This window comes from Zea mays, chromosome 9 (assembly GCF_902167145.1).
Source record: "Zea mays cultivar B73 chromosome 9, Zm-B73-REFERENCE-NAM-5.0, whole genome shotgun sequence".
In the NCBI taxonomy this organism is placed as follows: Eukaryota; Viridiplantae; Streptophyta; class Magnoliopsida; order Poales; family Poaceae; genus Zea; species Zea mays.
The window spans coordinates 110,312,444-110,326,410 of record NC_050104.1 but is presented as its reverse complement, the minus strand read 5'-3'; the positions used below and the strand labels follow the sequence as shown (position 1 = coordinate 110,326,410).

Here is a 13,967-nt window from a genome sequence, read left to right as displayed (position 1 = left end):
AACTGAAATTTACAAATATAAACACAACTACAAGCCGGGGTTAGCGTTAGTAATAATAAACGAGTCCGCAAGAGAGGCCGCAAAACAAATCCCAAACGAATAAGCAAATGAGACACGGAGATTTGTTTTACCGAGGTTCGGTTCTTGCAAACCTACTCCCCGTTGAGGAGGCCACAAAGGCCGGGTCTCTTTCAACCCTTCCCTCTCTCAAACGGTCCCACGGACCGAGTGAGCTTCTCTTCTCTAATCAAAGCCGGGAACAAAACTTCCCCGCAAGGGCCACCACACAATTGGTGCCTCTTGCCTTGATTACAATGGAGTTGTGATCTCAAGAACAAGTGAGAAAGAAAAGAAGCAATCCAAGCGCAAGAGCTCAAATGAACACGGCAAATCACTCTCTCTAGTCACTAGGGTTTTGTGTGGAATTGGAGAGGATTTGATCTCTTTGAATGTGTCTAGAATTGAATGCCTAGAGCTCTTGTAGTAGTTGAGAAGTGGAAGACTTGGATGGCAATGAATGTGGGGTGGTTGGGGTATTTATAGCCCCAACCATCAAAAGTGACCGTTGGCTGGAGGCGTCTGCTCGATGGCGCACCGGACAGTCCGGTGCACACCGGACAGTCCGGTGCCCCTGCCACGTCATCACTGCCGTTGGATTCTAGCCGTTGGAGCTTCTGACTTGTGGGCCCGCCTGGGTGTCCGGTGCACACCGGACATGTACTGTTTGATGTCCGGTGCACCGGCATGGGCGATTCTGACTTCTGCGCGCGCTGCGCGCGCATTTAATGCACCGCAGGGAGCCGTTGGCGCCGCAGGGAGCCGTTGCTCCGCTGGCACACCGGACAGTCCGGTGTACACCGGACAGTCCGGTGAATTATAGCGGAGCGGCTGCCGCGCGAACCCGAGGCTGGCGAGTTCAGGAGGCCGAGCTTCCTTGGAGCACCGGACATGTCCGGTGCACACCGGACAGTCCGGTGAATTATAGCGCGCCGTCTTCCGAGAAATCCCGAGGGTGAAGAGTTTGAGTCTGAGTTCCCTGGTGCACCGGACAGGTACTGTTCACTGTCCGGTGGCACACCGGACAGTCCGGTGCGCCAGACCAGGGGTGCCCTCGGTTGCCCCTTTGCTCCTTTATTGAATCCAACACTTGATCTTTTTATTTGCTAGATGTGAACCTTTTGCACCTGTATAACTTATACACTAGAGCAAACTAGTCAGTCCAATATTTGTGTTGGGCAATTCAACCACCAAAATTATTTAGGAACTAGGTGTAAGCCTAATTCCCTTTCAGTGTTCAAGGTAAATGAATCCTTATTGTGCATTTTAGGTTAGAAGAAGCTATGTACTTATATGTAGGAATAGACCTGGTACCCGGCAAATATCTCCTACGCCATTTTTGACTTTATATCCACGCGACGCCTATCTGGCATACTTTCAGGTCCACGTTGCATCAGTGAAGAGCGCTAGAGCAGAGTGAGTGTGCGCTTCTTGGTCATGGAGTGCAGTGTCGCCGTCCTTCCGCTCAAAGGTGCCTAGGTTGGGCGCGTCCTCCTCCCAGTGGAGGTGCAGCAAGATGTACGTTCTAGGTACCTAATCGTTCACTTCTCGACTCTCCATCTGCATCTACTTTGCTCCTCCTTGATCCATTTAGCAACTGCACTGCATAGTCACCGCACTTATATATTATGGTTGTGGTTGGTGATCATTCAGTCTTTGGGGAGGGTTCACTGGAGCAGAAGGCAATGATCAACCTCAAGCCACTTCTTTAACTACATCGATGTCCGCATTGTCCTTGCTCAGCTTGAGGTTGGCATTCTTTATTCTGAAAATTAATTTGTATACTAAAATTAATTTGAGATTTCATGTCCCAAGTGATTGCCAAAGGGACTCCAAATGGTACTTTGATTACTTTTTCACTCGTTTATTTGGATCATCAATAAAAGTTACAATAGGGAAGCTTAATTCAAGTTGAATGAGTTCATCACCGGTACCTCTATGAATGACACTGAGATTTTCTACGAAAAGATGATACACGAGTCTCCAAGGCTCAAGGGACTCGGTAAGTCCAGTTCTTGAACCGCATGCTGTTTTACTGGCTTCGATCCTTTGGTGAAACAGCGTATGAAATTACTGAGGCATATGTGGTTTCATCTCTCGTCTCGTCCTGGAAGCAAACAACCATGAGGATTCTAGAGGTGCGTACTGATCAGAGAGCATTCGTAACTGGTGCCATATTCTAATTCAACTTAGTTTTCACTGCCTATGTTTGGAAGGGATTCAAATGAGTTAGAATGGGAAACCCTAACCCTAACAGGGGTTGGGTGATGTATTAGTGCGACTGTAGGTCCAATCTGCATATGTGAAGAACGAATTTTAGCGGAACAATTTGAAGAAATTATCATTCAAGGTTGAGTTATTAATCTTCTGCCCCATCTACTATTTGTTGCTCAGTAAAATCGTGTCAATTATCTCCAAAAGACAGATCACATCCAGTAATTTTTTAGAAAAAACAACATTGTTTAGTGTCGCAATTTGTTATGCTCTGTTGCCTTCCACTGTCTACAGATTGTTGATGAGGCCAATACAAAGCTCATGAGGGATTATGTCGTGGAGGTTAGCCACATTGAAGACAAAAACTAAAACGTCTGAGTGATGATATAGGAAGTCTGACTAAGCTAAGGATCTTGTGAGTATCGCCATAATGTAACTTTTTCTTTTGAAAGATGCTTCTATGTTTCACAGTTTACACTACGACTCAATCACTCACTTTCTGAGCATTGCTTTGCAGAGATCTGGCTCAAACAGATATCTTGGTGGTCCATTGCCAGCTGCCATTGGGAAGTTGCTTAAGCTTGAATATTTGTAATTATGATTTCCGAGCATTCATTTTCTGTTTATATTTTTGGATTAGAGATTACAGTATCAGATAATTTTGATATGAGAATATAGCTTTGATATGACAATGATATTATGACTTTCATTTCTTTTTAGGTAATTGATGTACTTTTGCCTAGGAAATTTGATAATCATATCTGTGCATTTTAGCATGTTCTAAGTTCATTCAAGGTGCTACTTATGGAGTTCTATGATAGTGTACTAGACTTAGGTGGTTGTATAAAAGCACATATGTTATTTGAATTCAGAATCGTACCAGTTTAAACATTTTCTCAGCTATAGGCCATTAAGCATTCAAGTCTATAGTATCCAAAATGCAACCGGACCATACATTTCTGATGTGAACCAGTGCTGGTTGTGGTTGCAGAAGCTTGTGCCACAAACCAAACATGTTCATATCGTGGCCGTTTCGGCCATATGTTGGGCCATCTAGAAATCAAGGAATAGAATATGCTTTGAGAATATTCTAATTAAATCACCTAATGAAATTATCTGCCATGCGAGCGCTCTGATGATTTCATGGACAGGTTTGAGCAAAAGGGAGTTGCAGCCTGCAGGGCTTGATTCAAGAAGGTGCAAAGCTGCTGGTCTGGGCACCGAGCGTAACGTTGGATGCTCGTGTTGTCGATCAAGTGGAAGAGGATAATGATGATACAGAGAATTAAAAGTTTGGTATAGTGATCAACTTTCCGGTGGAAGCCCACGAAGATTGTCTACTTCTGGATCTTGGCGGTGTAGCTTTGTTCTGCTTCTCTTGTGATGTTCTTGTCCAAGTATAAGGTCTACAATGGCATAATGTTTGTACCATCTTTTTCTGTGGTAACTTATTTTTTCTCATGCAGTGCATGTGACTTGAAACTTTGTTAAGACATAGTTTGTGAAAGGGGAAAGGATCCAATATTTTCTATAGTCGATTTTGGTATTTGACGTCCATCACAAACGATTATTAACAGAAGCTATGTACTTGTCTGCATTTTGTATATCATAGTGATGTCTGTCGATCTGTATCTATTTTTTACTCCCGTCGCAACGCACGGGCATGTAACTATGATTTAGTGAAGTACCTAGATCAACTCACTTGTTATGATTGTTGAGTTGATTCTTGATAGTATCACTAAACAATGACATATTTGTGTATAAGTGCCCCCGTTGCAACGCACGGGCATATACCTATTATATATATACTTGCTGTCTTGCTCTAGTGGTTACCTCTGTCCGTACCGTACAACTTGTACCAGTGCTAGTACGCAGCTGCCTGCCGAGGTAAAACTGCCATGCTCTGCTGCGTTGCGATGGCAATCAAGCTGTTTTAAATTTCGCGGCCAGTGCCCCGGCCAATCGACCTGCGTGCGTAGCCTGGCGTTGGCCACTCAGCGCGCGCTAGCTCCCGCAGCGGCCTCATTATTATGCCAGTCTCAGTCTCCCCGGCGGTGCCCAGTGCCCACTGTGCCGACCACCGGGCTGACGACCGCTGCTGCAACCGCGTCCCCGTCCGCCGTCCCGGCCTCCCGAGTCCCCGGGCTACCTGCCAATGAACAATAGCCCAGCCGGTAGCGCGCGGGAAGGCGGCGAGAAGCATCCCCACGCGTCCGCATGTGCGGTTGGGAGTTGGGTTTTGGATATTTTCTCGGCGCTCTCGCAGCCCTTCCTCCTCCCCTGCTGTCTCGTTCATCATAGACTCCTGTCTGAGCGAGTCCATTGCATTTGCTGCTGCGGCAGGTCCTGCCGCCATGCCTGACTCCCTCGTGCTCCAGTCCAAACACAGGCATCTGTCTTCTGCTAGCCATTGATTTCGTGTAGAACTGTACTACTGTAGCCTGTGTGGCTGCGGGCACCTGTACTTGTACTTGCACCGCGCACCGCTGTCACCGGGTTACAGTAGGGAAAGCTGATTAGGGCATATACAATGTTGTTTAATGTAGATGTTTTAGAGGTGTTTAAAAATTGAGTTTTTTAAAAAAAAATCGTGAAGTCATCTATGCTTGAATAGATATATCTGGCTCGTAACCTAAATAGCGACAGACGTCTCACTTTGCACTGTAAGAACTCGTCTTCCGTTTTATCGATCTGATGTTGTATAGATGTATCTACTTCTGTATTTATTAATAGTTATCTCTTGTGCTTTGAGAACCGTTTTGATATCTCTCCACTGTACCTGACTTTAGATGCACATGCGAGGCCTTTGGCCTTTGCGGTGAGTGCGATACTCCTACGGATGCAGCATCGCAAGTAGCTACTTATTAGTAGCAGCATTAGTTATACTCTAAATGTGCAAGGCCTGAACTAATCAACTTCAGCAGTGTTTCTGGCTACTGAGCAATATAAATGCCACAGTCCATACATTTGCGGGATTAACAGAAAAGTGAATGCGTTCAAATGTTGCTCGGACTATGCAGAATTGCAGACGAGGGCTAGTTAACACTTGTACAGTGAGGTTATATCTGTTCCATTCTGAATTCTTTTTTTTTCCTTCGTTTTCATGGATCCGCCCCTGTGATGTGGACGGTGTTTTGAGGCCATATATCACACACGCTCGTACTGCGCAGGTCATCATGACTTAAAGACAAGCATGGCATATAAAAAAATCAGAAAATAATAATACAGAGATCGAGTATGTCACATGTGTTCAGACAACAACAGCAAGGGATTTGAAGACGTTTACTAAAAACATGTAGAAATCACTTGAGGCAGTGGACTGGGTCGACCGGAACCGTTGGCAGGAGGTTATGCGCGAACGAAGCAGGAAGCAGCGTTGGGCCGGCCGGGATGCATGGGGTCTGCGCGGGTGGTCGGGAGACCTGGTCACAGCTGATGATGAGCTCGATCGGAGGCGGCACAAACGCCGCCTGAAACTTGAATTCGCTGCGCTGGAGCTGGAGCTGGAGTGTGGGCGGCTAGCCCGATCAGCGACGGCCGCACCTGAACTGCCACTCCCCAACTAATAATAACTGATCGCCGCACCGCACCTCCCCCCCTTGACGCTGGTAATTGGGTCTGCCCGAATAATGCCGCCGGCCGGTCACACAGGTCTCCCGGCCGCGTGGGCAAAGTCGTCAACGATTCAGATTGATCGATGGTGCCTGCAAGTTTGGCATTCCTATTATTCCTAGCAATAATCATGCTTGCGAGCCGCCAATCCGCAAGTGCAGTACCTTTCGACAAGGCCAAAAGATCGATCGATATGCCAAAACCGTAGAGTAATATGGGCGCGCGTTGGATAGTTGCATGATTTCGTACACGGCGGTGTAGTATTTTATTTTATTAACGAAACACGTACTATTGATTGCATGTGTTGGTAGTAGCGTTGGACTAATTAAGAAACATAGAGAAGGCACAAATGTATCTTTGTGGTTTTTCTATCAATCTGTCGTAAAAAAAATAAAATTCTCGAACGCGCTATATTAGAAGACCCCTAGCTAGAACAGTACGTTGCAATAATAGAGAGAGAGACCGAGAGAGTACAAACACGACGGATCGAGCTTGGCAGACGACGCTATTACATTGCACGCTGGACACGGGACTACGGGAGCAATCGCGTCTCGGTCAATGTCTCCGTGCCGAGTACAAGTGACCATGCTGCCGCCGTGTCCCGCTGCCATCGGCCGGCCGGCGATCGGGGCCGGGGTGACGCGACGTCGGCCGCGCCGCTGCACACGGGAAACCGGCTGGGCGTGCCATGGACTCCTCAGTCATAGTCATAGTCGTAGTCATAGAGCCGCCACCTCTCCGCCCATCCCAACACCGCCCCCACCCACCCAACCCAAGTCTCTAATGGCTCTGGGGTCAACGTATCCATCAATGCGCCATCACGTTCAGGAGGGGACGTGCATGCATGCCAAAACTGAGAGTAAAAACTGACGAGTAGGTCGCACGAGGCACGAGCTCCCGGGGGCGCCTTCCCATGCAGCACATTATTTGCTTGCATCCCCGGATGTAGTGCTAGGAATTAGGCCGGACCCGCGCAGCACAGCCCGAGCCTATCCTGCTTTGTGTCAAATGTGTCCAGGCCAATAAACCTTAAAAATTTTATGGATCATATTGTGCCAGCCAAATGTAAAAAAGCGCGTCCCTAAATTACGATATGCCTTCGTTGAACCTTATTGGTCTAAGACCGACCCATATATTTGACCCTCATAAAACTAAAAATATTAAACAATAATACTAGCATCATTTGACTATATAAATTCCAAATATCAAAAAAAATATAAAGTCTATACTAAATTAAACAATATATATGAACTTCATTGGCCGTGTCGGGACTTGATGGGTCTGAATTTGAGGCCCGACTAAGACCCGCGTTCAAATTATGCTAGCTTGATCTATATTATTTTATGTCAGGTTATATGCTTCGGGCTCTTATTTCTAGGCCATGGTCGTGGTCGCGGTCGTGCTGGGCCAAAAATCCTGGTCCATATTTCCAGCAGTATCCGCATGTTTGCACCCACATTGTGTGTCGAGATTGCACGGTCCGCATGGTTTTCAGGCGGGCGTCGTGTTTGTTTAGAGTACGTATACAGAAGACGTACCGATCCCGGACGCACACTGCTTGCGCGCACCAAAGGAAAATCGGGAGAACGCGTAGGCACACTGCTTTACACACATGCATGCAAAACCTGCAAAGCCTGGGCGACACTACAGCTTCCGCTGTCGCGGCGGACGGAATCCATGTGCCGATGCATGCGTATTCCGTGGCGTGAGTGTGTTTGTGCTTTCGCGTGACTGGGGGCTGCTGGGGCCGCTGAATGGCGGATCGATCATATTCATGTCCGGAGCGCCGAGACTGGCGCCGTGCTCATCTATCGATGCGTGTCGAGTGCATGCCCTGCGTGACTCGCTAGGGCAGCCGATCGATCACGAGGACACTTGAAGATTTGGTTACGACTTACGACACTGAAGCAAGACGGTACACGAGTTTATTTGTAGGACGAGCCTAATCACTCCCAGAACAAAAGCAAACGAAATTTTTTTTGAAGTGCACGCGCACACATACACGTCGGCGGCGTTGCTGCATTCTCAGTCACACTTGGACTGATGAACCTAATGCTGCTTCTTCTTCCAACCGGAGTTCCCACCGCCGGCTCCAGCTCCGAACCCGAACCCGTATCCTGCTCCGAGCCCTCCGCGCGCCGCCGCCCATCCCGAAACGTTGGCCAACAGCAGAAACCTGACCGAACCCAAGGCCGCCTGAGCTGGACGCTGAGCCGGACGAGGAGCTAGACCAGCTAGACGACCCGGATCCGGAGCTAGAGCCGGACCAAGAGCTCGAGCTGGAGCTCGAGCCGGCGTTAGAAATGGCACCAGCGCCAGCGTCAGGTCGCGACGACGAGCCGGACAGCGTGGTTGAGCTTGCGCCAGAGTTTGAGCTGGACCATGCGCCCGATGGTCCTGCGCCTCCTTCCGACCCGGCGCTGGACCCGGACCACGAACTCGATTCGGAACCAGAGCCAGCAGCAGATCCTGCAAAAAGGAGTACGGCAGGCAAGAATGCGCGTCACGAGCTGTTCCAGATGCATCCTTTTACTTCAGAGCTAATTCATTTTTCCGTGCGGCATCTATAGTAGTAGTAGTAGTAGTAAACCTGAGCCTTAGCGTGACATGGAGTTTGATCCACTGCCTGACGCGCTGTCGCACTCGGCTCAGTTCCACTAGATGAACCGGAACCAGAGCTCGAACACCCACCGCTCGCCCCGCCGCTGAACCCGGCTGACCCGCCTCCAGTTCCTGAGCGGCTGAGCCTGAACCCGTACCAGCACCGGAAGACCCGCGTCCGCGTGAAGGGTACGAGCCTCGGCTCGACGCAGAGCTCGAGCCAGGCCCGGCGTCACAGTCTGACCCCGACCCACCGTTCGCACCGACGTCGATGAGTCGATCGATGTGCATGTGCCTAAGCCGCCCGCAGACCCGGATCCCAAGCTAGACCCCGAGCCAACGCACGACGACGTGCCCGAACCACAGCCAGACGCTGAGCCCGCGTTCCCAGCCGAGCCGGAGCCGGAGCCGTAACCAAACCCAGAGCCCGTACGGCCGTACCCGACCCGTGGCCAGACGCGGTGTATGAACCGCCACTTGGACCGGACCAGGCGCTGTACGCCTGTACCCTGGTCCCTGGCCCGAGCCAGATGCTGCTGACCCAGTAGTACCACCGAGCCCAAGGACGAAGCCTCCGCTGGCACCGATGCCCAGGCCAAGGTCGCTCCTCGCTGGCCTGGCCTTCGCAGCGCCCACTGAAGCTAGCAACAGCAAGAACAGCGAGAGCATGAGCTCTACTGGCCGCCATTGCTGGGCACTGAACACTGATGACTGATCAAGCCAGTGTTTGCGATGGCGCGGCTGATGGTGTATGTTCAGGGAGTAGTGGTCTAAACTTATACCCGCAGCTCTCGAATAATGTTTTGTGCCGCACATCGGCACATGATGCTTTTACTACTCTGTAAAAGGTGACCGGACATATCGGTTCCCGCATGGGTTGGGCGCATGTGGAGTGGTGGTGACCTAGCTAATGCTTTGGAGCCTCGTCATTGGCAGTTCGTTCGTCTTGTCCTAGGAAGTTTCTAGATTGGGCGTGCCTCGTGTGAAGGCTCATTCGGACAGTGATGATAAAACCTCTTGATTATTCTAGTACAGCAAAAAAAAAAGGAAGTTTACTGGTACAGTGGAGTTCGACCAGTTACCGCAAACAGGTCACAGGTGGAATGGAGCTATCGAGAACGTAGCATGTGGTTAAGACCTTGTTCGTTTGTGTCGGATTGGTGGGTCGGAACGATTCCTAACCAAATTGTTTCTCTAATTTATATAAACTTTAATTAGCTGGAACGATTTCGGATACAATCCGACACAAATGAACAAGACCTAAACGAGCCAAAAATATCGCGACGACTGGGCTGAGTTTTGAACTTAACCGGCACTCCGGCAGTATTATGATGAGAAGATGCGCGAACCGTTGTGTCTTTTTTTGTGGGGTATAAAGAATACAGAAAACACAAGAAGTTGAAGGCAAAAAAGAATACAGAGATGTTGAAGCGTGCCAAGTGCACGGCGCGGAACCCAAAGTGTTTGGTGTCGTATAACTGGAGTGCTGACGTGGAGCCCTCGCTCACCACCAGTGCTATTTAAGACAAAACACTTTGGAGCCTAATTTTTTGACTTGAGAGCCACCTACAGAATCAACGCACCAACTCCGCATTATTTTTCTGCATTCCACTAGATAGAAGGATATTTTGCTTCGTTATACAGTAGAAGAAGCACATGCTGAATCGGACTTTTTTTTTTCTGAACGAATTGGTATTCCAAAACAATTCAGTCAGGATGAGTCATCATGGCAGTCCAGAAAAGAAAAAAAAAACTTGTCGTCAGGTCAGAAAACTTGCGGAAGCGTAAAATTGGACTAGCTAATTCTAAGGCCGAACAATTCCGCCGGTAATCTGAGATTTCAAATGAACACACTCGGTTTAGTCTCATTGACGTTCGGTTCTCCCTGCACGAGGTCAGGTTGCAAAAATAATTAGTAGTACTGTAACAAATTCAGAATCTACAGGAGTAGAAAGCATACCTCTTGTTTGATTTCCTTGCCGCTTGTCATTTGAGCGCCTTGGTATTCAATTGCATAGGCCTTAGTTTTGCAGAAAGGGCAGCTGCGTTATTAGCTAAGGACCCAAGAATTGAGATGAGAGAAAAAAAACTATTATTTTCATCTACGGTATGTATGATTTGTGTCTTAACTTAAGACTACATGTCTAATGCTTAAATCAAACTGAATGCGTATTTTTCAAGACCAGCTGCGCCAAACAAGCGTGAAGCGCTGATCATTTCTGAAATTTTATGTACAGCAGGAGATGTTTCTCGCGCGTCTATTGGACACCTGTATATAATGTACTTGTACTACAGTGCAGATGTTAAGCCAACCGTTCAAATCAGAAGTCGCAAAGTAGGATACTGGACAAGTTTAGAAGCCTCGGATGGCATCAGCTGTAAGAAGCATTCTGCAGGCAGAAGCAACATGAAGCAATTCAGTGGCTACAAGCTTTAACATGGACATAGCATTCGTTAAGCATGACGCGTCAGTATTGTGATATCGGTGAAAGAAAAGGCACTGATGAGAAGATGGAAGTTGAACTCACCAGTGCAGATCCCTTTGCCGCAGCACCTGGATCTATTCAGACTCGGGTAGAACTGCATGCACAGCAAACAACAACAACAACAAACAGTTAGCACGAGAGATTAATTAATAAATAAAGTGTCACGCGCAATTGCTCAAACAGGTAGAAAATGGGAGGCGCCAATATTATCTGGAACGGGTGACCGAGCATACAAAGAAGCAAATCGGGCACTCCTCGGTGAGGCCGGCGCTGGCGTCCTCGGCGGGGTCAAAGCAAGGCGCGAGGTCGCCAGTGCGGATTAGACGACGCAGGCGGCCGGCGTCAAGGTCGGGCAGCTCGCGGACGAGGCGGCGCGGCCGCGTGAGGCGCTCGTCCACCGCAGGCGGCCGCCGACGGACTTGCACTCCTCCGGACGCAGCAACGTTGCCCATGCCTGAGTGCGCTTGCGGAGGAAGCCGCGAGATGTGGACCAGGGAGCGTGGGTGGCTCCGCTTTTTGAGCTGAGGAGGCAAAGGAGAAATGGAGGGAGGGAAGCAAGGCATCGTTTGATTCTTTTTTGAAATGTCTTGGACGGCTGCGATGATCCGTTGCCAAACAAAACGCACACAAAAAATGAATTTCCGTTGCCGGGACTCGAACCCGGGTCTTTCGGGTGAGAGCCGAATATCCTGACCAGCTAGACTACAACGGAAGCTTGTTGGTTTATGTTCCGTTTATTTAAAATGTAAGCAACGCTATCCAATGTAATGAGGCAATGTGATTTCATTATATTAAGTTTTGAAAGCCGGACCATTAATGTAATCTATACTACCTATTAAGGCTGTAAGGGGTAGGCTGCCTTCCCTTGTTCTGCCTTTTTTTCATTTCCTGTTTTGCCCTTTCCATTACACACCTGATCAGTGTGATCCCGCACTCCGTAACGGGCGCAAGGCACAGCTCCGCACTCCCTCTCGAACCCATCCCAACGCATACAAACCACTACCCAGCAGGCCATTTCCTTGCCAAGCAAAAAACATGTCTACGCGGTCTGAACCATTCCCACCAACGCCATTGTGCCACAAACAAGTTGACATTCATGGCCGCATCAACGCTTATAAGCCGCTCTCTTCCTGTTTCCCTGGCCGGTATGGCACTAAGCACAACAGTAAAGAGAGCACCACAACAACGTCGATGTCCTGGGCTGAAATCTTAGTGTGGCCCGTATTACAGTGATGCTTGGTGAGCCCAGATAGCGAATCTATACGACAACTATCATCCTCTTCTTCGACAACATCCGCCTGAGCAACTGCTCGCTCAGCTTCACTCCTGTGACCTCTCTCTCCACACGAAAATGGCCGCATGCGGTTGCTCTGACGGCCTCGCCTGCTCCTCACCGCGCTTCCACCGCCTTCCTTCCCATGCCACCGCCTTCCCATACCGCCACCGATGCTGTGTCCCATCGCCATGCCCTTCGCGACCACTCAGACACCCATAGCGCCTCCGACGAGATCCACCTCTCCACCGGCGACAACAAGGAGTGGGGGCCTAAGTCTGTAGGCAGAGGGCGGAGGAGGAGTCGAGTCGAGGCGAGATGATGGGGCAGCAGTCGCTGATCTACGTGTTCGTGGCGCACGCAACAAGTTCACCTACAACTGCGACAGCCACACCTTCAACTACCTCATCGAGGATGAATTCGGTGAGTAGCTTTCCTCCCCTTCCATCGCTCTGGCTCTGATCCACGCTGTCCCTCCTCAATCCTCCTCGATTTGCATTGCCGTGGGCTCAAATCGGGGCTTGTCTCGCTTGGATCTCGTAGATTTCGCATTGATCCGCCTGGTACACGTCATCGGCAGACAGCACTGCTCCCCTCCCCATACTGGCCTCCTCCTTCCCCTTCCCGTTCCCATGCCAGCCTCCGGAAGGTGCCAATCTTCATCAGACCAATCTTCATCAGAGGTGCCAATCTTCATCAGACCAATCGAAGCCGAGCAGCTATATTGGCTAAATTTGGCTAATTTTTTTAGGTATTAATCACTATCACTCTATGTCTGATGATGAATGCGTGTGTCCAACTGAATGAGAGTTGGAGTCTGAAATTAAAATGGGCATCCAGCTCGTCTGAAATGTTCTATTTTTTTGTGTTCTGTGTTTCTGATACAGGAAGTACTGTTTCTGAGTCAATTAAAATCTTATAAGTATTCAACTTATAAGTTCATAGGAATTGAAATGGTTGCAATGGGATTCCTCGGTTACCAACGGTTCTTTGCACTGGGGTGATTTGGTACTAAAATTACTGATGCCATCTTAAGACATTGAAGTTTATGCCCTCAACAATCTGAACTGCTCCAGCTAAATATGTTCAGAATGAGATAAGCACGGTTGGGTCATAGGACATGACAATAGGAGACATTTTTCTCGAAAATACCGTGCAAATGTCGGGGTAAGGCGTCCACTTCAAGTTTGTTTGGATGCTGTTAGCTAGCAAGAGCATGTACAAAAAGTGGCCTCGATCAGCATTTGGATGTGGAAAAGCCAAGTTCCTTGAGTCTTGAGCACGAAACAGAGGCGTCTTGTATGTCGTCTTTTTTGACCAATTAATCATGTATACCGACCGTTACTGGAAATTTGGTGTCGAAGAGTGTTTTAATTATTGTGTACAAAGCTAATGACACATGATTATGTTCATGCCGTTTATCGAATTTATTCCTTTTGTTTTTATCTTTGTTGCATTGACAGTTCATGTCCCAATTCTTTTTATTTCCAGCTTGATGGTCACAACTGGCTCACTGGTTGTAAACTGTTGGGTGCTCCAAGGTAGCAATAGGTTTTGTCTATAAAGTGTGGGACTAGACAGACATAAGGCAACTTCTCAATCCTGATCAGGTGATATAGTTTCTGCTCGTGGAATTCATTTTTACCATGTATATCACACTATTCGATCTACAACGCACTTGCTATATTAATTAATTTAAACAATTTTTAATCTGTCTCAACAAT

The 13,967-nt window shown here is 48.4% G+C and overlaps 1 protein-coding gene, 1 non-coding gene and 1 pseudogene across 3 annotated transcripts; 1 reads left to right on the top strand and 2 right to left on the bottom strand.

Annotated features, from left to right (window-relative positions):
* The first annotated feature begins 1,494 nt into the window (after nt 1-1,494).
* LOC111590168 (chaperonin-like RBCX protein 1, chloroplastic) lies at nt 1,495-2,640 on the top strand (annotated as a pseudogene).
* Nucleotides 2,641-9,752: 7,112 nt separating this feature from the next.
* LOC103638844 (E3 ubiquitin-protein ligase GW2) lies at nt 9,753-11,500 on the bottom strand. Of its 2 annotated transcripts, none has more exons than XM_035962620.1 (5): nt 11,204-11,485; nt 11,013-11,064; nt 10,829-10,874; nt 10,445-10,526; nt 9,753-10,050 (listed from the first exon to the last, which is right to left on the bottom strand). In XM_035962620.1, the coding sequence occupies exons 1-5, from the start codon at nt 11,420-11,422 to the stop codon at nt 10,027-10,029; spliced, it is 423 nt and encodes a 140-aa protein (XP_035818513.1). In that variant the 5' UTR covers nt 11,423-11,485; the 3' UTR covers nt 9,753-10,026. The 2 variants fall into 2 exon arrangements, with proteins under 2 accessions (XP_035818513.1, XP_008659865.1); XM_008661643.4 differs by lacking the exon at nt 9,753-10,050 and adding an exon at nt 10,064-10,369 and having other exon boundaries at nt 11,204-11,500.
* Nucleotides 11,501-11,609: 109 nt separating this feature from the next.
* TRNAE-CUC (transfer RNA glutamic acid (anticodon CUC)) lies at nt 11,610-11,682 on the bottom strand. Its single transcript has one exon. It is a non-coding gene; the product is annotated as a tRNA-Glu (tRNA).
* Between the last annotated feature and the right edge of the window lie 2,285 nt (nt 11,683-13,967).